The sequence below is a fragment of the Photinus pyralis genome, unplaced genomic scaffold, assembly GCF_008802855.1.
Source record: "Photinus pyralis isolate 1611_PpyrPB1 unplaced genomic scaffold, Ppyr1.3 Ppyr1.4_LG9, whole genome shotgun sequence".
NCBI lineage: Eukaryota > Metazoa > Arthropoda > Insecta > Coleoptera > Lampyridae > Photinus > Photinus pyralis.
The window spans coordinates 12,524,683-12,550,876 of record NW_022170878.1 but is presented as its reverse complement, the minus strand read 5'-3'; the positions used below and the strand labels follow the sequence as shown (position 1 = coordinate 12,550,876).

The window sequence follows — 26,194 nt, the reverse complement described above, 5'->3', positions numbered from 1 at the left end:
GGGGGTTTAGTCTTCAAAAGCTTTTAAGGGCCTTGGATAGCCTTTAGCAGCTTTTAAAGCTAACAACAGCCTCAGTTTGAAGTCTCGTTACAGTTTAACTCCGCAATGTTGCTAAACCTCTTTAGAGATTAACATTAAAGTGTTTTTTGACACGTTAGAATGCTTCAGGGTCTTCGTGGCTACCAATTTTGTTTCCTAGCTAGCATCCACAGCTTCTAGGGTTGCTGTAGGTTTTTATAGGTTCGAAAACGTTCAAGGGGTTTCTAAGAACATTCCGTAAACAGCCCTTAAGATTGTTTCTTCTGTTGAACAATCGAGCATTAGGAAATTTTACGAACCCTTCAACCCTTTTTAGGTTTTTAAATGCCATTCGATAACCTCTAAGAGCTTTTAAAGGTACTTCTATTCTATCCTATTCACAAGGGGTGGGAGGGCCGACCAGACATCACTTGGGCACACCAATTATGCCTACCCTCTTTCTCTCGCAACTAAGATCAGGCCCCGTTCCTCTCAATAAAGGATAGAACCCTGTTTAGTCCAAGTTGCTTCACCCTCTCCGGTTCCAGATAACTGTCGCCAAGGACCTGCTGCCTGCCTCTGAGCGCTGAGCGATCTTGAGATCATGGGTTGCCAAAAGAAAGACTTTTGTTAGTATCATTTCCCTGTCCCCAGAGAGGGTAACTGGCCCCTCGTGGGGAACCACTGCAGATTATGGTGTTCGTTGCAGCCAAAATCGACAAGGGATGAGTGCGTGAGGCGTTTTCTTTTAAAAAAAACTAACTGTGCCAAGCGACAATCATTTTCAATGGATTCTAATCTTGAAAACTTGCATGATCCCTCCCAACAATGGCACTTAAATCTCCTGTAAGGTATGCAAACACCCCTACTTCTGTGCGGATAATTATCGTAATTAACGACTGTTACAGCAGTTTTTAATTAAGATTGAGATAAGGTGGTCTAATTGCTAATTATTGACTCGGAAAGAAATAATTCGACGCCGTGCGTATTGCGTTAGCCGAATGAGAAAAAAAAATAAGCTGCGATGACCTGTAAAGATTGCGACGATTTCATTTAAATAGGCATTACTTAAGACCGTGAAGGATAGAAGGGTAAGACAATGGAATTGATGCAAATTTTTAATCGTTAGTCAAACAAGCCAAATTAATTTGTTAACCTACGTGTTTTTTATTTCTCATTTACTAAGACTTTTGTACCCAATTTCGGTCTTGTGCGGTTTAGTAATAGCGTAGTAAGCGAGGTGTGACCGATTCCGTACTTCTCAGCCGAACAATGAGGTGTTCTTCAAGTTTAACATATTAAATTGCAATAAATCTGTTTCGCATTACGGTCTTGAGTAATGACTTAATCTGTACAGATGTTCCTGCCGGTTCCACATGGCTTAGTCGCGACCATCGGGAACTAAGGGTAATGGGTAGGCGTCCTGTTTCAACTTTGAAATGGTGCTATTACAAAATAATGAAAAAATGGTGGTTTTTGATGGTTTTACTCTTAAAAACCCCTAAAACATTTCGGTAACTATTAACCAATTAGCTTGCTAATTACTGTTAAATCCTATTTACACACTTTAATTAGATCTTAAGCTAGAATTATACAAAATAAATTAATTTGCTAGGTAAGGCACCCCGGTGGTGGTTGGAGTTTCAGAAAGTTAGTATTTGTAGCTACCGTCTGGATAATACTGCTGAGAGGGTGGGCTGGGTCTTCTGGTTGGATCTGGGAATGGTATCGACGGTCTCTCCTTCGGATATCCGGTGAAAGTGCCGGGAGGCGATGACGGGAATGCTGGGTGTGCCGGAAATCCTGGCGGAGGCGAGGGTTTTCCCGGGTATCCGGGCGATGTGGGAGGAAAGCTGGGTTGGCCGGGGAACGAGGGGTATCCGGTGCTCGGTGGAAAACTGGGAGCGGGCGGCCTTCCTGGGAAACCTGTAGCGGGAGGGGAAGGTGAAGGATACCCTGTAGATGGCGGTGAAGGTGGGAAACTAGGTTTTCCTGGGTATCCTGTCACGGGCGGAGGTGATGGGGGGAAGCTGGGCCTGCCGGGGAAGCCGGTCGTGGGCGGAAAGCTCGGTGTACCGGGTGGAATACTTGGTTTGCCTGGGTAGCCTGGTCCCGAAGGTGAAGGTCTGCCGGGGTAGCCGGTTGTGGGCGGAAAGCTCGGTGTACCGGGTGGGAAACTCGGTTTGCCTGGGTAGCCTGGTCCCGAAGGTGTTGGAGGAAAGCTGGGCTTGCCCGGAGGTGGCGTTGGGAAGCTCGGCGTGCCAGGTGGAAAACTGGGTCTGCCAGGATAACCTGTTGGTGGCGAGGGCGGAAATGCCGGTTTCCCTGGATATCCAGTCACCGGAGGCGATGGAGGAAAGCTCGGCTTTCCGGGATAGCCGGTCGAAGGCGGAAAACTGGGTTTGCCGGGATAGCCTGGCGAAGGCGGCAAGGACGGAAACGCCGGTTTCCCTGGATAACCAGTCGCCGGAGGGGATGGAGGAAAGCTAGGCTTTCCGGGATAGCCCGTCGATGGCGGAAAGCTGGGTTTACCGGGATAACCAGTCGAAGGTGGCGATGGCGGGAAGGTAGGTTTACCCGGATACCCCGTCACCGGCGGCGATTGGGGAAAGGACGGCCTGCCGGGATAGCCGGTGGCGGGTGGCGAGGGTGGAAAACTGGGCGTCGACGGCGGCGATGGCGGAAAGGCGGGTTTGCCTGGATACCCTGTTACCGGCGGCGATGGGGGAAAGCTAGGCTTTCCCGGGTGGCCGGGGCCGGGCGGAACGCCGGGTTTTCCGGGGTAACTCGGCGAGGGCGGAAAGCCGGGTTTTCCGGGATAACCCGGCGAAGGGGGAAAGGCCGGTTTGCCTGGGGGCAACGGAAATTCCGGTTTACCACCGGGATATCCCGGATATGTCCCGGGTCTCTTCCCTCCCGGCGGGCCTGGATACGACGGATACGTGGGGTTTCCTTCGTACCTCACCTGAAACTCGTTCCTTTAGTTTTACGTGCAATTCCTAACGCGAAATCACCTGAGCGTGGAATCCGGTAGCCCAGTCGGCCGTGTACTTGGTGATTTGTTTACGGCCGTCGGGCAGAAGCACCTGATACTCTCCTTTGGTAACGTCTCCATCACTGATGGCGTTGTGCGAGTAATCATTGCCATATTCCGGTTCAACTACCGCATAGTTAAAATCGAAAGGCATTCCAGGTTCGTGGTGGTGGTGGTGATCATGGTGGCCATGCTGAAAGGTAAACCATGAGTTGGGGCAGTGAATTGGGGAATGGTATACGTGATCGTCTCCAATTCCGTTCCCGTTGTACTCGGGGATTGGGCCAGGGCCTGGTTTAAAACTGGGTCCTGTAGGTCTAGGGGTTGGTATGCTTGGAGGTAGATACTGAGTACCGGGTTTACTGGGCGTAAACGGGGGCCGTTGCGTTGGTGGACCTACAGGGGGGCGATAGGGCGGCGAGGTCGGTTGAAACGGTGGACCATACGTGGGCGGGGGCTGTTTTGGCGGTCCGTAGGTTGGTGGTTGACTAGGTGGACCGAAGGGTGGCTTCGTCGATGGACCGGGCTGGAATGGTGGCAGTATCGGTGGACGTTGGGTTGGAAACTGTGGCGGTTTGCCCGGATATCCCGGCTTTTGTGGAGGTAGGTAACCGTTTTGACCTGCTGCTACGTCCGTCTGCACGTATACGATGTGACAACACAACGCCACAATTATCTGCAAGAAAAAACAGTGTCAGATGAAGCCGCCAATAAATTCTTAATGAAATGATAATCGGAGATTGATGATTCGCGAACCGTTACGCGTGAAGGATCTTATAAAATGCCGAAACTAATTAACTTGTAACTTCCCCAAGGGAGCACTTTTCTTTATGTAATCGTAATTATCGAAGTCTAATTATTGAGCAATTTCTTGTGTTTTATTATAATTTGGCGTCCAACGATTGAAGATTAAATCGAGAGTCGTGAAATGTCAGAGGAATTATAGGTTTTTTTTTGTCTTGTTGCTGGAAACGAAATTAACCAAATGAAAGAAGAAATGGTAATCAGATGACTTAACTTTCTTCGATTACACAAACTCCGATGGTGTCGCGATGTGACCAATTGGATCGAAGACTTTAAGAAGTCGCAGTGAAAAGTTCACGGATCGCATGACCTAACCGGATGCATTCTTGATTATAATCGTGAACCCAACCCGTTATTGGATGAATACTTCATAGGTTAAGGTTACAGTGGTGCTACACAATGAACGGAAAGATACGCTTTTACTTTCTACGTTATTCCAGTTAAAAGACTGCTACGGGCGGTAGCCGTTTTATTGATACTTGACCGCTTTTCTTCAGCTCCGTCTGTTCGTCCTTTTTTCCAATTCTTCCTCCTCCAATTATCATTTTTAAATTTTCTTTTTCGCTCGTATTCTTCCGATTTTTGTTTTGCTCCACTTTAAATTTTCCAGAGCTCTTCAGTATTTTCACATTCTTCACACCCATCCCATCAAATCCTTGATATTCCTCAAGGTTTTCTTCTAATTTTTTTCACTATTTTGCATCCTTCAGACTATTGGGATCATCCAGATTATTCGCATTCAATTAATCAGATTTTCTAATAATTCTTCTCCTTTTGCAACACTTCTCATTTTTTTGAATTCTTTCATTTCGATCTTTCAAATTACCTATTTTCTAAATCTAAAACTTCTGGAGTATTTAAACAATTTTAGATCCTCCATCAAGTGTTTCAACGCTGTCAGGATTTGTAGGATTTTTATATTTCCTCCTGTTGCTGGAATTCTTGTGCTTTTTCAGATGCTATGCCATCCAATTCATTCATGTCCGTTCTCTACATTCCTTAATTATACTGTGAATTGTGCATTTTTCCTTTACTAAAGCAATTCGAACTGAACATTTTTGTTTTTTTTTTATTTACCAACCCTTAAACCTTTACCAACCCTTTATTAATAAATTTCCGTCTACGTTAGATTTGCCAATTTTTTTAAGTCATTCATACCTGCATGTAAAGCACTCTTGTATTGAGGGGGTTGTTCCTTTACGTAGTACACCGAACATTTTTGTTTCTTTGATAGATTATGTTTAAATAATCTGTAACCAACCCTTAAACAACCCTTTAATAATAAATTTCCGTCTGCTTCAGGTTTGCCAAATTTTTTAAGTCATTCATACCTGCTCTTATATTACGGGGGTTGTTAATTTACGTAGTACACTGAACATTTTTGTTTCTTTGATAGATTATGTTTAAATAATCTGTAACCAACCCTTAAACAACCCTTTAATAATAAATTTCCGTCTGCTTCAGGTTTGCCAAATTTTTTAAGTCATTCATACCTGCTCTTATATTACGGGGGTTGTTAATTTACGTAGTACACCGAACATTTTTATTTCTTTGATAGATTATGTTTAAATAATCTGTAACCAACCTTAAACAACCCTTTAATAATAAATTTCCGTCTGCTTTAAGTTTGCGAATTTTTGTAATTCATACCAGCATGTAAAGCACTCTTATATTGCGGGGGTTGTTACTTTACGTAGTACACCGAACATTTTTGTTTTTTTGATAGATTATGTTTAAATAATCTGTAACCAACCCTTAAACAACCCTTTATTAATAAATTTCCGTCTACTTAGGTTTGCGAAATTTTTTAAGTCATTCATACCTGCATGTAAAGCACTCTTATATTGCGGGGGTTGTTACTTTACGTAGTACACCGAACATTTTTGTTTCTTTGATAGATTATGTTTAAATAACCTGTAACCAACCCTTAAACAACCCTTTAATTAATAAATTTCCGTCTACTTTAGGTTTGCCAAACTTTTTAAGTCATTCATACCTGCATGCAAAGCACTCTTCCATTGGGGGGATGTTCCTTTACGTAGTACACCGAAATTTTTGTTTTTTTTTGATAGATTATGTTTAAATAATCTGTAACCAACCCTTAAACAACCCTTTATTAATAAATTTCCGTCTACTTTAGGTTTGCCAAATTTTTTAAGTCATTCATACCTGCATGTAAAGCACTCTTGTATTGCGGGGGTTGTTCCTTTACGTAGTACACCGAACATTTTTGTTTTGTTTACTTTGATAGATTCTGTTGAAATAATCTGTAACCAACCTTAACAACCCATTCAAAATAAATTTCCCGTCGACTTTAGTTTGCGAATTTTTTAAAAGTCATTCATACCTGCATGTAAAGCAGGCACTTTATATTGCGGTGGGGGGTTGGTTTACTTTTATGTAGTACACTGAACTTTTTGTTTCTTTGATAGATTATGTTGAAACTAATCTGTAACAACAACCCTTAAACAACCCTTTAAATAATAAATTTTCGTCCACTTTAGGTGTTGCGATAATTTTTTTTAAGTCATTCATACCTGCATGTAAAGCAACTCTTATATTGCGGGGGTTATTACTTTTACGTAGTAAACTGAACATTTTCTGTTTCTTGATAGATTATGGTGTGAAATAATCTGTAACCAACCCTTAAACAACCCTTTAAAATAAATTTCGTGGACTTTAGGGTTTGCGAACATTTTTTAAGTCACATTCATATCTGCATGTAACGCACTCTTATATTGCGGGGGTTGTTCCTTAAGTAGTACACCGAACATTTTTGTTTCTTTGATAGATAATGTTTAAATAATCTCTAACCAACCCTTAAACAACCCTTTAATAATAAATTTCAGTCTGCTTCAGGTTTGCGAAATTTTTTTAAATCATTCATATCTGCATGTAACGCACTCTTATATTGCGGGGGTTGTTCCTTAAGTAGTACACCGAACATTTTTGTTTCTTTGATAGATTATGTTTAAATAATCTCTAACCAACCCTTAAACAACCCTTTATTAATAAATTTCGTGTACTTAGGTTTGCCAATTTTTTAAGTAATTCATACCAGCACATAAAGCACTCTTATATTGCGGGGGTTGTAACTTTACGTAGTACACCGAACATTTTTGTTTTTTTGATAGATTATGTTTACATAATCTGTAACCAACCCTTAAACAACCCTTTATTAATAAATTTCCGTCTACTTTAGGTTTGCGAAATTTTTTAAGTCATTCATACCTGCATGTAAAGCACTCTTATTTTGCGGGGGTTGTTCCTTTACGTAGTATACCGAACATTTTTGTTTTTTTTAATAGATTATGTTTAAATAATCTGTAACCAACCCTTAAACAACCCTTTATTAATAAATTTCCGTCTACTTTAGGTTTGCGAAATTTTTTAAATCATTCATACCTGCATGTAAAGCACTCTTATTTTGCGGGGGTGGTTCCATTACGTAGTATACCGAACATTTTTGTTTTTTTGATAGATTATGTTTAAATAATCTGTAACCAACCCTTAAACAACCCTTTATTAATAAATTTCCGTGTACTTTAGGTTTTCCAAATTTTTTAAGTCATTCATCCCTGCATGTAAAGCACTCTTGTATTGGGGGGGTTGTTCCTTTACGTAGTACACCGAACATTTTTGTTTTTTTGATAGATTATGTTTAAATAATCTGTAACCAACCCTTAAACAACCCTTTAATTAATAAATTTCCGTCTACTTTAGGTTTGCGAAATTTTTTAAGTCATTCATACCTGCATGTAAAGCACTCTTATATGCGGGGGATTGTTACTTTACGTAGTACACCGAACATTTTTGTTTCTTTGATAGATTATGTTTAAATAATCTGTAACCAACCCTTAAACAACCCTTTATTAATAAATTTCCGTCTACTTTAGTTTGCGAAATTTTTTAAGTCATTCATACCAGCATGTAAAGCACTCTTATATTGCGGGGGTTGTTACTTTACGTAGTACACCGAACATTTTTGTTTCTTTGATAGATTATGTTTAAATAATCTGTAACCAACCCTTAAACAACCCTTTAATAATAAATTTCCGTCTGCTTTAAGTTTGCGAAATTTTTTAAGTCATTCATACCTGCATGTAAAGCACTCTTATATTGCGGGGGTTGTTACTTTACGTAGTACACCGAACATTTTTGTTTCTTTGATAGATTATGTTTAAATAATCTGTAACCAACCCTTAAACCACCCTTTATTAATAAATTTCCGTCTACTTTAGGTTTCCGAAGTTTTTTAAGTCATTCATACCAGCATACACAGCACTCTTATATTGCGGGGGTTGTTACTTTACGTAGTACACCAAACATTTTTGTTTCTTTGATAGATTATGTTTAAATAATCTGTAACCAACCCTTAAACAATACTTTAATAATAAATTTCCGTCTGATTCAAGTTTGCCAAATTTTTTATCATTCATACCTGCATGTAAAGCACTCTTATATTGCGGGGGTTGTTACTTTACGTAGTACACCGAACATTTTTGTTTCTTTGATAGATTATGTTGAAATAATCTGTAACCAACCCTTAAACAACCCTTTAATAATAAATTTGCGGTTGCCTCAAGTTTGCGAAATTTTTTAAGTCATTCTTGCCTGCATGTAAAGCACTCTTATATTGCGGGGGTTGTTACTTTACGTAGTACACCGAACATTTTTGTTTCTTTGATAGATTATGTTTAAATAATCTGTAACCAACCCTTAAACAACCCTTTATTAATAAATTTCCGTCCTACTTTAGGTTTTCGAAATTTTTTAAGTCATTCATACCTGCATGTAAAGCACTCTTATATTGCGGGGGTTGTTCCTTTACGTAGTACACCGAACATTTTTGTTTTTTTGATAGATTATGTTTAAATAACCTGTAACCAACCCTTAAACAACCCTTAATTAATAAATTTCCTGTACTTTAGGTTTGCCAAACTTTTTAAGTCATTCATACCTGCATGCAAAGCACTCTTCCATTGGGGGGATGTTCCTTTACGTAGTACACCGACAATTTTTATTTTTTGATAGATTATGTTTAAATAATCTGTAACCAACCCTTAAACAACCCTTTATTAGTACATTTTCGTGTACTTTAGGTTTGCCACATTTTTTAAATCATTCATACCTGCATGTAAAGCACTCTTGTATTGAGGGGGTTGTTCCTTTACGTAGTAAACCGAACATTTTTGTTTTTTTGATAGATTATGTTTAAATAATCTGTAACCAACCCTTAAACAAGGACAAGGATTCACCAAGTGGAATTCAGATGTGGTTGTTGTGCTGAAAACTATTTTTCGTAAATGAAAAGGTCAGACCGACCATCGGTCTTAATCCGTACAATGCGATTTTAATCGAAGGTCTGTGTGAAAGAAAGTGCACATTCTAATCGATTACTTCGACACGATCCGCAAAGACAGCTAACATGAATATTGTGCAAACAATGCGGAGTAATTTGCATTATTAATACGACTGCTCCTCATCATCATCATAACGTCTTTCTCCGCATAACACAACAAATACGTCTAATTCTCACGTTCCACGCAACACTTCGCCTGACGTAATTGGTAACATGCAATTATGCAGGAAATCGTCAACGCTTCTCTCTTCAGCCTCAACAGGTGATTTATGGGAACCGATCTCGCACCGTTTTTGCCTTTTTACTGCCCTTTGATGTTTTTCCTTTGACATTTCATAAACATGAAAAAATGTTTATTGTTACTGTAACCCACTTCGGCGGAGGCCTTGGCGAACTTAAAAACATGCAAATTGTGGGAGTCGCCAGATAGATCGTTTGATTTATGGAAGCGCGTTTTGGTGTTCGAAATTTCGCCTTGGAAACTAAGAAAACAATTAGCGATTAAATTTTTGGGATCGTTGAAATTACCAGCGGCGACTTCCCCATCCTTGACTTTATGCCGGTTACGGAAGAATCCTCGGAACGCGATTGGGCCAATTTGCGAACAGTTTTGGAATGCGGTGGGCAGACGGAACGTCTCTATGGAAGGTTTCTCTTTTATAGAAGTAAACACCTAAAGCACAAATCGTATCCTTTTGGAATAGTATTTTGAAAGGAAATGTTTACTAGTTTTGATATTCTTTGTTTTCACAACCCTGGGTCTAGTGTTCTTCTTATTAGGAGCCTTAGAGCACTTTAAACCTTTGAGCTATAACGCTTCTTCAGGTTCCATTTCGAAATCCTTTAAACTTTCTGGTAGACTAGAAAAAAATTCCGCATTAAGTTACTTAGCGTCGTTAGTGAACAAAAGGGGATTGAGCTTTGTTTGTGGAATTCGTAAGCTTAAAAAGATTATATCTCTTTTCGAGCTCATTTTTGTATCAACAGCGTTATCTAAAAGGATCCTTAGAGTTTGGTCAAAAATCGGTTAATACCTAGACCTAGATACACGTGGGATCTGTCGTAATCCAGAATCCCAGTCACCTCTTCATCCCACCATCTGCGTTCCTGTCGCTTTCCGTGGACGGACCCTCCCGCTCTTGAGCTCGAAAGAAAGGTAGACATGGCGAAACTTCTAAGATGATACAGTTAAGTGTAGTCAATCATTCAGAAGGACAGAACGATACTTTATGACAGGTTGTAGGAGTTGTCCAAATGGGGAACCTTGCGCAACACCTTTCGACGTGGTGATTGTGGTCTGCTACCGCCAATAAATAACGCACGGAAGCTTCGAATTTATTTGATCGACTCGTCGAGATCAGCATTTTCCCAGCGAATTAGGTACATGGCCGAGTTCGTCTCCTAAATCCCACACTTGCATTGAAAAAGCTTCATATACAGCAAGATCTCTGTAGGTGCAATAATTTATGTTAATTCTCTTTAATTTTTTTCTGTAACTATTATATTGTGTTGTAACTAAATGAACAATGGTAAAGGTAGTTGTTTACGATGTAGGTGGATCGTTTTAACGGAGAGGTTGCCCGTGTATGTGAGTGTGTGTGTCCGGTTGCCCAAGAGTTACTTCTTATTCATCATTTGCACAAGAAGATTGTTCATTTATATTTAAATTGCGAAGTTACAAAATTTCTCGCACCGCACCGTGATCTCGAAAGGTGTTATAAAAATGCACTAAAAGGATTAAATCTGAGTGTCATTTTCTGGCGTACCTCATTCACCATAATTGACTACCAGTGAGTCTTGTAACAGTTCAAGGGAAGGGATGAGGCAAGGATTTATTTGATGAAAGTTGCCAAAAAAAAAACGTTAGTAGAGTTCCAGGGGCTTGCTGATACGATTGGAAAAAAACCCTAAAATCCTTGTAGTGGCATTCACATTCCATGAAGGTATGGAGGAAGTGACGATATTAAACTGATACAAAGAATCGCATATGATTTTCAGTAAGGAATTTTTTGCCACTCAGCTCGGAAACCAGACTTTTAATCCGGCTCATATTCAATAGCACCGATCCTTGAACTCGTAGAAATCGATTGGCGAAAGTTTAACATTGCTATCTCTTTTCGTTCTCGAGTTAGACGAGGAATAGGCGGACAGACAGACAGGCGGACAAAACTATCACATGAAAATTAGGAAAAATGGAGAGAGAAAACTAGAAAGAAGGACAGGAGAGGATTGAGGCCACAAAGTGAGCAGGAACAAACCCGAACAGGTAAAAGAAATGAAAGGAGGGCAAGTTGGAAAACGCCTGTAAAGGGCGAAAGGGTTAATTTTAGCGTGAAAAAGTTATGGGAATGATAGCGGACTAGGAGGAGGATGTGAGGAAACGAAGAACAACATAAGCAGCGGAAACCAAATCTTGCCATGGCGATTATTGGTCAGAAAAACCAATTTTTCTCAAAGTAATCAAGCGTCCTCTTAAGCTCTAAGCCTTTCAATGTGCTTTCTGTTCCTTCCAAAACTTCCTAGGACCTTTTAGCCCAACACTGAGCATAGAACGCTAGAGAAAAGCCGTGGAAACAACTTTAAACGCTTTAAAAGAGGTTATCTCAGCCCATGGAGAGCATTAAAATAACCATGTAAAATGGGCTTGTGGTACGCTTTCCGAATCATTTTTCATTTATTTATAAATTTTCATTAACATCGTGGGTACTAACCCAGATCCTTGACCTAGCGAAGATTATGTTTATTACATGTATGAATAGGAGTCTTTTGACCAAATCTTGTAAAAGTGCTGGAATGACTTGGGTTTCGTAGAACAATAGTCAGGAATGTATTCTAAAAAGGCTTTAAGACGATTTTCAAAAAAATTCGAAAACTCTCCCATTAGATTGTTCGTGGTTTTTCCTTCATTTGTAGATCACTTTCGTTTTCTGTCCCCTTTTCATTCTCCTAAATTGCTTCCAGGTATATCGCATTGGTTGTCAGATGCCATCAACACAAAACGTTTTAAATTGATTTGAAAAAGATTGCTTTACAGGTGAATGGGCAGGATGTACCTAATTCGGTTGCAAATTGCATAGTAAAATTAACGACCCAAAGACGATACATTTCACAACTGCAGTCTTAAACGTCGAGGGCGTCGGCGTGCGAAACGGAATAAGGGCGATTATTATAAATGAATTTCCATCTTGGACCAAACAATTTAACCATAGCCTTACCACCTACTCTCAACCCGAACAAAAGTGGCAATTAACTGAAGAGAGTATAATTTAACACCCTCACGTAGGCGCTATTACGTGACATTAAAGTGCATTTGCTGGGGGCTGTAACTTTTGCACTAGTAGCCCAATCTTGGAACTGTTTGAAATTATGGATTCTACAGGACACATTCTATAAGAAAATTTTTTTTTCCGGATCGATCTGAGACAATTTTTTTTTCGGGGCCCAAAAAAAGGCAGTGTATAACATTCCTTTTTTACCAAAAATAGACTGCACCAAAATTTCTCGGGAAAACACTTTTTCTTATTACTTTTGTGGCGTAGAATCCAAAACAATTCGTACTTTTTCGATCGGACTTCTCGATCAAAAGTTATAGACTAGAAACCAATTTCGAAAAAAAATTCAAAGGGCTGTAACTTTAGAACTAGTAGCCCAATCTTGGAACTGTTTGAAATTATGGATTCTACAGGCCACATTCTATAAGAAACTTTTTTTCCGGGTCGATCTGAGACAATTTTTTTTTCGGGGCTCAAAAAAAGGCAGTGTATAACCTTCCTTTTTTACCAAAAATCGACTACACCAAAATTTCTTGGGAAAACACTTTTTCTTATTAATTTTGGTGCGTAGAATCCAAAACAATTCGTACTTTTTCGATCAGACTTCTCAATCAAAAGTTATGACTAGAAACAAATTTCGAAAGAAAATTCAAAGGGCTGTAACTTTTGAACTAGTAGCCCAATCTTGGAACTGTTTGAAATTATGGATTCTACAGGCCACATTCTATAAGAAAATTTTTTCCCGGTCGATCTGAGACAATTTTTTTTCGGGGCCAAAAAAAGGCAGTGTATAACCTTCCTTTTTTACCAAAAATCGACTACACCAAAATTTCTCGGGAAAACACTTTTTCTTATTAATTTTGGTGCGTAGAATCCAAAACAATTCGTACTTTTTCGATCAGACTTCTCAATCAAAAGTTATAGACTAGAAACCAATTTCGAAAGAAAATTCAAAGGGCTGTAACTTTTGAACTAGTAGCCCAATCTTGGAACTGTTTGAAATTATGGATTCTACAGGCCACATTCTATGAGAAAATTTTTTTCCGGGTCGATCTGAGACAATTTTTTTTTTTCGGGGCTTAAAAAAAGGCAGTGTATAACCTTCCTTTTTTACCAAAAATCGACTGCACCAAAATTTCTCGGGGAAACTTTTTCTTATTAATTTTGGTGCGTAGAATCCAAAACAATTCGTACTTTTTCGATCAGACTTCTCAATCAAAAGTTATAGACTAGAAACCAATTTCGAAAGAAAATTCAAAGGGCTGTAACTTTTGAACTAGTAGCCCAATCTTGGAACTGTTTGAAATTATGGATTCTACAGGCCACATTCTATAAGAAAATTTTTTTTCCGGATCGATCTGAGACAATTTTTTTTTCGGGGCCCAAAAAAAGGCAGTGTTATACCTTCCTTTTTTACCAAAAATAGACTGCACCAAAATTTCTCGGGAAAACACTTTTTCTTATTACTTTTGTGGCGTAGAATCCAAAACAATTCGTACTTTTTCGATCGGACTTCTCGATCAAAAGTTATAGACTAGAAACCAATTTCGAAAAAAAATTCAAAGGGCTGTAACTTTAGAACTAGTAGCCCAATCTTGGAACTCTTTGAAATTATGGATTCTACAGGCCACATTCTATAAGAAATTTTTTTTTCCGAATCGATCTGAGACAATTTTTTTTCGGGGCCCAATCAAAAGTTATGGACTAAATAAAAATTACGACAATATATATATATATATATATATATATATATTGAATGCAGTCTCAAGTAAAAAAGGACACACGGTACATTATGAGCGGGAAGTGAGAGAGGAGACAACGAACGTTTCTATCCGATGATCTTCAGAATAAAAAAAAACCCTAATGGTATGTATGGGCGATTATAACATAGATCTACACTAATAGCAAAACGTGTCCACGATTTTTCAAATGTCTCGACCACAAAAATCCTCATCGTGCACTCATTCCCATACCGGTGATACCTTTAACGAAGAAAACTATTACATAACGTGCTCAATGCCTAGAATTCCGTGTACTTAAATCGAGGCGCATCACACTTGCACAACCTCAGTCAATATTATGGAGATTAACCCGTACTTAACGTCTTGAAACGTAATTACAATTATTTATGAAACGAGCCGTATTACAAGTTATTAGCATAATTAGTTTAAACTCTCGAGGTGTTATTAAATATTAATCTACGGAAACTCGATTCGTAACCCTGACGTAAGGTGGTAATTATTGTCATTCCGTATGAAAGTTGTTGACAGAAAAATTCCGCGAAGAATGCCGCCTTCCTATTTTCCTTTAACTGGTTTTCCATTTTTCTCGTGAATTTTCTCTTATGGCATTCGACCATTTGGCGAATTATTGACCATTGCGTTGGTGGTTTTTTAAATGTTTATCTCGTCTAAATCAGGTCAGTTTGATAAGAGACACTTTGGCTGCGCTGAGAAATTTCAAGAGACAATGGGGGTTAATGAGAAGTATGATTTTAAAAATTTCATCTCGCCTATTTAGTTAAGCATAATTAACCCTTCCTAATTAAATTTCCGATTAGGAAATGAGTGGTCTCAAAAGAAGCGCTGGAAAAATCCAAAATGGCGAGATTGAGAAAGGGCGGGGGGGGGGGGGAAGAAAAGAGACGTAGAATGGAAGTGGAGGTAGGAAAGAGTAGAGGAAGTGAGACAATTTAAATATTTAGAGTACCAGATGCAACGAAATGATGGGGCAAGTTCTCAAAAGTGTAATTAAGAGAAAAGGGGTATTTACATAAAACGCATTTCCACTTGCATTCATTTCAAATTTGTAAGATGCAACTTCTGTTAAAATCGTAAAAATCCGGCCACAAATATGAAAGATAGCGTTGCACATGAGCAATCCATTTTTGACATGCTATTTCAATTTCAGTTTATAAGAAGAATTTCATTTCAATGCTTTTCTAAATAAGAAAGTTGGAACTGCGCATGCGCAAACCTAAATTTTAAAACTAATGTTAGATTTTCCTTTGTTCCAAGCGCCAAAGTATCAAATTTCACTTAAATACTTTTATAAGAAAAAAAGTTTGCAATTCGGTTTATAAATGGTCGAGATGCGAAAAGGGCAGAGTGAATTTTGAATCGATTCGACTCAACTTTTGGCATTGCGTATTATATGGCTAAGACTAAGCCCATATTGAATTTCATGCAATTCAGTTCATAACTAACGGAGATGTAAAAGCTATCGGACATTTCTAACCAAAATTATCGTTCACACGGACAGATAGAGGGACAGACAGGCAAAGGAACAGACGGACAGACCAACAGATAGACGACAGACAACAATACAAAATTATAAATGATCTCTAGGATGGTTAATAAACGGCAAAAGTGTAAAATTATGGAACATGTAAAAAACGGTTTGTTGGTTTTTTTACAATAACTTTTTTAGCAATAAACGCAGAAAAAATTCCTTCCTTGGTGCAAGCCTCGACACCATAACGAACCAAATAGCGAAAAAAGTAGAACAATAGCTCTTAATATAAAGAACTAGTAGCGTCGCAAAACGAGCGGACGGACGGACGGACAAAGTGGCCACAATAGTGCATTTTTTTTTATTTTTGTGGAAATGCGCTCAAAAAGTGGAGGTCAAAATCATAATAATAGTAAGGCTTGGAAAGCATTAAGATAACCCAGTAAAATGGACTTGTGGTACGCTTTTCGAATAATTGCACATTCGTTTATAAAGTTTCATTAACACCGTGAGTACGAAAATATCAACCCCGATCTTTGACCTGGCGAGGATGACGATCATTACATGCTTATTTTGAACGAGTGGTCCACTGTGAACTTCTGTTTCTATTATATCGAGAAAAGGCTACAATTACCAGAGCAAGCTGATCTTGCCTAGGGTAATGTATTTCGCATTGAGAATTTTCTGACTTGAATTTAAAGCAAAGTATTATGGACTCAATTAGCACACTTTGCCCCGATAGGGGAAATTTCAGGACGATCTACATAATCACAGGGGCACAACGTTACAATGTACCTAGCAAAAATCCTCTAAAATTGTTATAAGGTTCTTTGAGGAGACACTCAAAATTGCTCAGAAGGCTACGTTTATGCTCATTTTGATACGTTCTTTCAAATACGCTTAATTTACTGCAAGAAACAATCACGCTGCAGTCTATAAACAATTTTAGGCGAGAATCCTGAAAAGTAAAGGTTTCACATTTCTATCATCCATCAATAAAATCGATCAAGTGCCTAAAAAAGTTATGTGAAAGTGGAAGAGATCTCAGCATCTGCCTCAAATTAGAACAACCACCGGCGCGATTTAGTTTCTTTGTGTAACAAATTACGTAAAAAAAACCAGGCACTTTCCAATCCTTCGGTAAAATATAGGGTGTTCCGCTACGCCACAGGTGGTAATTGTTAAGAATCCACACTTTGGCTTAGTTGGACTGCACGGACCGAATATAGAATGCCATCAGTCCCAATTGGCAGTACGTTTGGAACTGTGGCTGCCTGCGTCTCAGTACACAAATGGCATGTGTCGGAAAAGCCATCTCTATTTGATCATAGATTTGCTTTGACAATGAAAATACCTTTTTGATGCAATGGTGAGAGGAGTGCCGATGTATAGAAGGGAGATATGGGGTAGGACAGAATAGGATGAATTAAAAGAAATCAGAAAGGTCTTTTCAAAAGGAGAGAATACGGGAAAGGATGGAAGATGAACTTACAAAAAGGTGGAGTAACAGAGGGTCACAATCACAAGGCTTAGAAAGCATTACGATGACCCGGTAAATTGACTTGTGGTACGCTTTTCGAATAATTGCACATTCGTTTATAAGGTTTCATTATAACACCGTGAGTACGAAAATATCAACCCCGATCTTTGACCTGGCGAGGATTATGATCATTACATGTTTATTCTGGGACGAGTAGTATTTTCTTTCACTGTCAACTATGTTGGAATTTTCTAGTATATCGAGAAAAAGCTGCAATTTACCAAAGCAAACTGACCTTGTCTAGGGTAATTTATTTCGCATTGAGAATTTGCTGACTTAAATTTAAAGCAAAGTAAAGTATGAGATTTATGGACTCTACTAGCACACCTTGCCCCGATAGGGGAAAATTCAGGACGATCTACGTAATAGCAGAGGCACAACCCTACAATTTACCTAGCAAAAATCCTCTAAAATTTCTATAAGAATCTTTGAGGAGACACTCAAAATTGCCCAGATAGCTACGTTTACGGTCATCTTTATACGTTCTTTCAAATACGCTTAATTTACTGCAAGAAAAAATCACGCTGCAGTGTATAAACAATTTTAGGAGAGAATCCTGAAATGTAAAGGTTTCACATTTCTATCATCCATCAATAAAATCGATCAAGTGCCTAAAAAAGTTATGTGAAAGTGGAAGAGATCTCAGCATCTGCCTCAAATTAGAACAACCACCGGCGCGATTTAGTTTCTTTGTGTAACAAGTTACGTAAAAAAAAACCAGGCACTTTCCAATCCTTCGGTAAAATATAGGGTGTTCCGCTACGCCACAGGTGGTAATTGTTAAGAATCCACACTTTGGCTTAGTTGGACTGCACGGACCGAATATAGAATGCCATCAGTCCCAATTGGCAGTACGTTTGGAACTGTGGCTGCCTGCGTCTCAGTACACAAATGGCATGTGTCGGAAAAGCCATCTCTATTTGATCATAGATTTGCTTTGACATTGAAAATACCTTTTTGATGCAATGGTGAGAGGAGTGCCGATGTATAGAAGGGAGATATGGGGTAGGAAAGAATAGGATGCATTAAAAGAAATCAGAAAGGTCTTTTCAAAAGGAGAGAATACTGGAAAGGATGGAAGATGAACTTACAAAAAGGTGGAGCAGAGGGTCACAATCACAAGGCTTAGACAGCATTACGATGACCCGGTAAATTGACTTGTGGTACGCTTTTCGAATAATTGCACATTCGTTTATAAGGTTTCATTATAACACCGTGAGTACGAAAATATCAACCCCGATCTTTGACCTGGCGAGGATTATGATCATTACATGTTTATTCTGGGACGAGTAGTATTTTCTTTCACTGTCAACTATGTTGGAATTTTCTAGTATATCGAGAAAAAGCTGCAATTACCAAAGCAAACTGACCTTGTCTAGGGTAATTTATTTCGCATTGAGAATTTGCTGACTTGAATTTAAAGCAAAGTAAAGTATGAGATTTATGGACTCTACTAGCACACCTTGCCCCGATAGGGGAAAATTCAGGACGATCTACGTAATAGCAGGGGCACAACCCTACAATTTACCTAGCAAAAATCCTCTAAAATTTTTGTAAGGATCTTTAAGGAGACACTTAAAATTGCTCAGATGGCTACGTTTATGGTCATCTTGAACGTTCTTTCAAATACGCTTAATTTACTGCAAGAAAAAATCACGCTGCGGTGGATAAACAATTTTAGGAGAGAATCCTGAAAAGTAAAGGTTTCACATTTCTATCATCCATCAATAAAATCGATAAAGTGTGTAAAAAAGTTATGTGAAAGTGGAAGAGATCTCAGCACGTGCCTCAAATTAAAACAACCACTGGCGCGATTTAGTTTCTTTGAAAAATAAATTCGAAACACGGCCAAGTTTTGAAGAAAAATGATTGTAACAAAAAAAACTAAGTACTCTCCAATCCTTCGGTAAAATATAGGGTGTTTCGTTTAAAAAAATGTAAGTTACGCCACAGGTGGTCATTGTTAACAATCTACACTTTGGCTCAGCTGGACTGCACGGACCGAATATAGAATCATTTCAGTGTTACTCCAACTTCCAATTGACAGAACGTTTGGAACTGTGGCTGCCTGCAGCTCAGTACACAAATGGCATAAGCCATCTCTATTTGATCATAGATTTGCTTTGACATTGCACCAAGAGAAGTGGCTGAAAGGTAAATACTTAGGCATCATGTTAGACGGAGGACTCAAATCGCGTCTGGAAAAAATAGCGAGCAAAGCCACAAAGTCCCTGGAGAGGCCTACAGGCGAGCGTTCGGGAGCAAGTGGGGTCTATCTACAAAAATGACAATAGGCACTACAGAAATTGGTCGAAAATGCCAGGACAGAACCATTGCAAGATCTTTCTGGAAACCCCAAACGGGATTTAGCATCGTCCATGTTAAAGGTAAGTGGGGAAGGTAAAACTTTCGACAAATATGGTCACAGACCTCAGTAGTTTGAACAAACCCCTGCACAAAATGGGACAGTTCGTAATCCGGGAGTTGTGGTGAGGAAGAAGAAAGACCACACCACGTCATTTGCCAATGTGAATCATACATAAAGGCAAGGGAACGCCTACTTTGAAATAAAAAATATAGACAAGGGGAAGTAATGAGGGTTCTATCAATAGCCTGAATCTTGAAGGGTAGACAATACCGGGAAGCACAATATACCAAAAGGTCTCAGTGCAGGAACCGCTGAGACCATCCCTAACAATAATTAAAAAAATGTCTCACACTGTCTCATAAAAAGGAAATATCAAAGAAGAAAGGAAAGCGTACGTTAACATTTATGATGAGTAATGAAGTTACCAGAGCAGGAAGAACAGGAAGAGATCAATTGCGATTTTTGGAAACCTAGCGCAAATGCGTCAGAATCACGATAGAAACCCTAGGTAAAGGAAGACCAAAGAAAAACGAACAACGTGGAAATACAGAAGCAAATTTTAATAGTTTATGCTTTAAACTAGTAATTAAAACACGTTCGGTGTCTTTTGAAGACCGAGGATTAAAAAATCCGAGCCTAGGCCCACAAGCTTGGTACCGGTAGTAAAATAGGGTGGAACTCTTGCAAATGTTATATAATTATAGAATCAGTTCCTATTGATTATTACGCGTTTTCACTTAAGAAATGCGTGCCTAGAACAATTATCCAAAAAATACGTTAAATTCGCGATGCAGGTTTCTCAATTTTTTTTCCCGCGTGTCATCACAACCTCTATTATTAGTATTAAATAACAATCCCATCTCTTAACCTAGTTTGCTGGCAATCGTGAGAAGGAAACAATTAAGGCGCCGGCATTGAATGCCTACCGGAATTTCACGCAATAAAAAAGCCGATAGTAAAATCAATCCTACCTTAAAATTCATGGCGTTAATCCACACTTTGTCATTAACTTCACATAAAAAAAATTGTATACACGGTACGTCGGTAATGTAGCGGTTTCGTTACAATACCATTGCAATTTATACCTTCGCCCAAAAGTGGGGAAGATGAGCAAATGGGGGGTAGGAGAGGGCTCATCCTCGTGTGGTGTATTAATGTGTCGACCTTCTCGAGATCCTTTCCAACCTTTATGCAACCGAGAAAAAAAGTGCATTCTGCGCTCATCGTGTGCTCTCATCGTAAATTACGTTTAGTCCGGAGCCGCAAGAAATAATTGGACTATTAATAGTAATGGCATCGCGCAATTGGTCCACATTTTTCGAAATGAGGCTTTCCGAAAATTGCGGGGTTAAAATTGAATAACCGTCTTTAGCGTACTGGTCCATTGTTCTTAGCACGTAATTGAAATTTTTCGCGTGTGGTCCCAAGCGGCCTCGTACCATTTTTCTTTGTCTAATAAAAAAGTGCTGCTTTGTACTTTTGGGGAAAAGTATAGACATGCACGTCATTAAAACCCTTCCTCATTAATCCTTAAGGGCACTTAGTATCTGAAATTTGCAGACCCTGTGCGAGGTTTAGGGATTTCTATAATTGGATTTAGGGGTCACTAACAGTTTCCTAAGCCTAGAGGTTTTTAATCCTTAAGGGGTTTTTGGAGACTCCCAAAAACTTCTACCAAAAATGCACCTTTGCGGTTGTCAAAAAACTGAAATACCCCTAACAGCCATTTACAATCCCTTTAGGGCCAAACTTGAAGAGGAGCTTTTATGAATCTTTATGGTTCTCAACTGCCCGGAACTCTAAAGGAGACTCTGAGGGATCCAGATAGAAGAAGATTTTCAAGACCTAAGATCTGTCTAAGTGCTCTGAAATGTTCTTTAAGTAAAACCCTCGAGGGTACTTACGATCCAGCCTCCCCTGTAAGTCCGACGAGAGCGCATTTAAAAGGCTTCAGGAAACCGTAAGGGTTCCACGAACAACAGTACACGAAAATTCTGGGACAGTCGTAAGGAAAGAGATAATGGATATTCTTTCTCTACTACTATTTCTATACTCTTAGCATACTGGGGGGTATTCCCTAACCCCCAGACCCCCCGGTGATACGTTTTTTCCTAACATCGTTTAGTCGTGTTCGTTTGAAATACCCCCCCAGCTCTCAGGAAAGTATTCAATAAATCAACCTTTCCCTGGAGGGGGTTTTCCATAGTCACCAGGTCCCCCGCCGAAATTCTTCAGGCAGGAAAGTCTAAATGCTCAACATTTTCGGGGAGGATGTAACACCGGGGGGTCTGGAATACCTCCCACTACACGAACATCTTAGGATAGTCGCAAGGAAGGAGATATTGGATACCATTTCTCTATGCCTATCCTAGACCCTTTGTATACTGGTGAGGGGGGGGGGGGGTATTCCATACAACCCATGCCCCCCCATCTACAGAACCTACAGCATAATAGATTCTGATGTATGAAAAAAAATGTGCAGAACCTATAAAATCTACATGATCTACAAGATCGGCAGAGTTCACAACAGGATACATAGGCTCTACAGGGTGTGCGTAGTCCACAAAATCTAAAAAACAGAGATCACTAAATACACGAAACCCAATGCATATGTAATCTTAATATAAAGACCCATCTAGTCTATATTGCTTTGTAGAATTTACAGAATTTTCTGGATTGGCAGAATTTACGAAGTTTCCAGATTTTATAGAATTTACAGAATCTACCATGTCTACAGATTTCACCGAATTTATAAATTCTACAGTAATTTCTTAATCTTCTAATTCTACAGTGCTTACAGAAATTATAGAATTTAAGATAGTACAGGGTGTACAAAGTTTACAGAATCCTGAAAATCTGAAAAAGCTACAGAAGGTACAGGAAGTTTATAGACTAGAATAACTGCAGAATGTAATCAAGAAATTTATATTTAGTCGTTTCGTTTTCGTTTCTTTCAGGGAATTTGTTCTATTTCTTTCATTTGTTTTGGAATAAATGTGTCTGTCATTGTCCTTTTCGTTCTCGAGCTAGACGAGGAACAGACGGAAAGACGAACAGAAGGATGAACGGGCAGACCGAGGGACGGACGGAGAGACGGGCGGACCATTACTTGAGGAAAATTTCTTTTGGGATAGCAAGGAAAAAATTATTATGAAAGAAATGTGCTGAGGTCGAAGGGAGGAACGAAATAGGGGAAAGGATGGAAGATGTAACTTAGAAAAGGACTCACGAGGAGATAAGGAGAGGAAAGAAAAAATATGGAGATAATTGTCAAAGGCCCCTTTTCGAAGTATATAGGGCGAATACTGAAGAGCGCTAGGTACCTGTTTTGGGGTGAGAAGCTAAAGTGGAGGGGGGGGGGTGTTTGTTTCCTTTTCCCTACCATCATCATTATTAGCATTATAGCATTTGTATACTCTTCATATGCTGGAGGTATTCCTTTCCTCCAGTAACCCCCTGGGGCTAGGTTATCCCTCAAAACGCCTAGGATAATTTAAAAAATGACACTTTGTTTGGTTAAAAACAGAACGGAGGTCAGGGGGGGTATGGAACACCCCTCAGCACGCGAAGACTTTATGTATATGAATATACACAGACTTTCATGGTGAAGATTGTACGGAAGGAAGATTATCAAATTTTTTTTAGCGAAAGAGGGGGTTTTTATGCCCCCGGACCCCTGGTGCAAACCTTGAGGATTTGAAAAATCTGAAGGATCCAAAGGATGGAAACACAACTGATATAATTAAAGGACGGTAAAAATGGAAAGAAATAAAGAAACAGAGTAATCAATAACCTGCTGGAGAGTGCAACAATTAAAAAAAAATCGAAAAGACCTGGGAATTCCAAGCAAACAGAGGAATTTCAAAACAAGTATTTGACTGCCTTTTTTTGAAACCGTAGAAAAAAATTGTCTGAGATCGACCGGGAAAAAACATTTTCTTATAGAGTTTGGCCCGTAGAATCCATAATTTCAAACAGTTCCAAGATTGGACCACTAGATCAAAAGTTACAGCCCTTTAAACTTTTTTTCGAAATTTGTATTTTTGGTCCATAACCTTTGATTGAGAGGTCTGATCGAAAAAGTACGAATCGTTTTGGATTCTACGCACCAAAATTAGTGAGAAAAAGTGTTTTCCCGAGAAAATTTGGAGCAGTCGATTTTTGGTAAAAAAGGAAGGTAATACACTGCCTTTTTTGAGGCCGTAGAAAAAAATTGTCTGAAATCGACCGGGAAAAAACATTTTCTAATAGAGTTTGGCCCGTAGAATCCATAATTTCAAACAGTTCTAAGATCGGACCACTGGATCAAAAGTTACGGCCCTTTGAACTTTTTCTCGAAATTTGTAATTGTCCATAACTTTTGATTGAGAGGTCTGATCGAAAAAGTACGAATCGTTTTGGATTCTACGCACCAAAATTAGTGAGAAAAAGTGTTTTCCCGAGAAATTTTGGAGCAGTCGATTTTTGGTAAAAAAGGAAGGTAATACACTGCCTTTTTTGAGGCCGTAGAAAAAAATTGTCTGAAATCGACCGGGAAAAAACATTTTCTAATAGAGTTTGGCCCGTAGAATCCATAATTTCAAACAGTTCTAAGATCGGACCACTGGATCAAAAGTTACGGCCCTTTGAACTTTTTCTCGAAATTTGTATTTGGTCCATAACTTTTGATTGAGAGGTCTGATCGAAAAAGTACGATTCGTTTTGGATTCTACGCCCCTAAATTAGTGAGAAAAAGTGTTTTCCCGAGAAATTTTGGAGCAGTCGATTTTTGGTAAAAAAGGAAGGTAATACACTGCCTTTTTTTGAGGCCGTAGAAAAAAATTGTCTGAGATCGACCGGGAAAAAACATTTTCTTATAGAGTTTGGCCCGTAGAATCCATAATTTCAAACAATTCCAAGATTGGACCACTGGATCAAAAGTTACAGCCCTTTGAACTGAATATATATATATACATAAGTATATATACAAGATATACATACATTGCAGAATTTACAGTATACAGTGTGCTTAATCTACACGATACAACATCTAACAAATTAGCCAGAGACATACGGATTTAGTCTACAGAATAGGCATGTTTTACAGAATTTACAAAACGTTCACCAAAGACTTCAATTGGTAACATTTTCGGTATGTACGGGGTCTACAGAATTTAGAGGGTGTACGGAAACTAAAAAACTATGTTTATGCAATTCTAATTCTTAAGGGCTTACAGAATCTACAGACTCTACATAACTGTACAAAATCCACAAAGTTTCAATTATTTACAAGACCTACAGTATCTATCAAATTCTAGTCTAACAAATCTATTGACGCTACGGAAACTACAGAGTTTACAGAATTTATAGAATTTACAGTACAGTACATGATCTACAAAATCTACAGCACTGGTTTAGAAACTGTACAGAACCTACATAATTGAATTGACTTACAGAGAACACAGAATTTATACCATCATAACTTGCAGAATTTAGAGTCTATAGTATTTTTTGAGTTTGCAAAGCCCACCAAATCTACAGTCTTTGCAGTGTCAAACGACCCGTCATAATCGATAGATCCTACAGATCTTGTAGACTGTACATAATGTAGAAAATGTGTAGAAACTATACAATTGGAAGAGTCTATATGATCGACAGAGTCTACATTATCTGCAGGCTACACAGGAGTCTACAATATCTAAAAAATTACAAACAATCTACAAACTCAACAGGATCTACAGAAATCACAGAATCCATCAAATTCAAAGTATAAACAACATATTTATAATTTACAGAACTTACACAATTTACAGAATCTACAGATTTCACCGAATTTTTGGAATCTACCAAATTGCTGAATCTACAGTATCTGCAGTAAGTATCTACAGAATATTTAGAATGGAAATACCGTTCAGGATCGACAAAATTTACAGAGTTTAGAGTTTAGAAGATCTGAACTAAGCTCTGACGCTACAGGGCCCAGCAAAGTCTGTGTCCAAAAACCCTACAGATTTGTAGATTCTACAGGATGCTGAGAATGTGTAGAACCTACAGACTCTACACGATCGACAGAGTTTACATAATTTATAGAACTGCAGCAAATGTAAAGGATTCAACATGTCTGCAAAGCTTACAGAATCCACAGATTTGATAAAACCCAGAGAATATATAAAAGCTTTATAACATAAAGACCTACCGAGTCTACAGAACATGCAGAATTTACAAAATCTACAGAATCCACCGCACTTACAGATTCCACAGTGCATACAAAATTTACAGATTTTACCGAACTTATGGAATCTATAGCATTTTCGGAATCTACTACAAAATCTACAGAATTTACAGAATACGCAATATCTACTGTTTTGGATTCTACGCACCAAAATTAACAAGAAAAAGTGTTTTCCCGAGAAATTTTGGTGTAGTCGATTTTTGGTAAAAAAGGAAGCTTATACACTGCCTTTTTTTGAGTCCCGAAAAGAAAATTGTCTCAGATCGCCCCGGAAAAAAATTTTCGTATAGAATGTGGCCTGTAGAATCCATAATTTCAAACAGTTCCAAGATTGGGCTACTAGTTCAAAAGTTA

The 26,194-nt window shown here is 38.7% G+C and overlaps 1 protein-coding gene across 2 annotated transcripts in view; it reads right to left on the bottom strand.

Annotated features, from left to right (window-relative positions):
* The window catches only part of LOC116181208 (adhesive plaque matrix protein-like), a 48,807-nt gene extending 28,090 nt beyond the window's left edge, over positions 1–20,717 (bottom strand). Inside the window, exons 1-4 of one of the 2 annotated variants that reach the window (XM_031501506.1) lie at positions 20,601–20,717; positions 3,294–3,728; positions 3,033–3,245; positions 1,489–2,983 (exon numbers count right to left, since the gene is read on the bottom strand). In XM_031501506.1, coding sequence (XP_031357366.1) covers positions 1,670–2,983; positions 3,033–3,245; positions 3,294–3,728; positions 20,601–20,612 — 1,974 coding nt within the window. In that variant the 5' untranslated portion in view covers positions 20,613–20,717 and the 3' untranslated portion in view covers positions 1,489–1,669. Of the gene's footprint in view, positions 1–1,488; positions 2,984–3,032; positions 3,246–3,293; positions 3,729–20,600 lie in introns of those variants that run through there. The other variant, XM_031501505.1, reaches the window with a different exon arrangement.
* Positions 20,718–26,194: the final 5,477 nt, after the last annotated feature.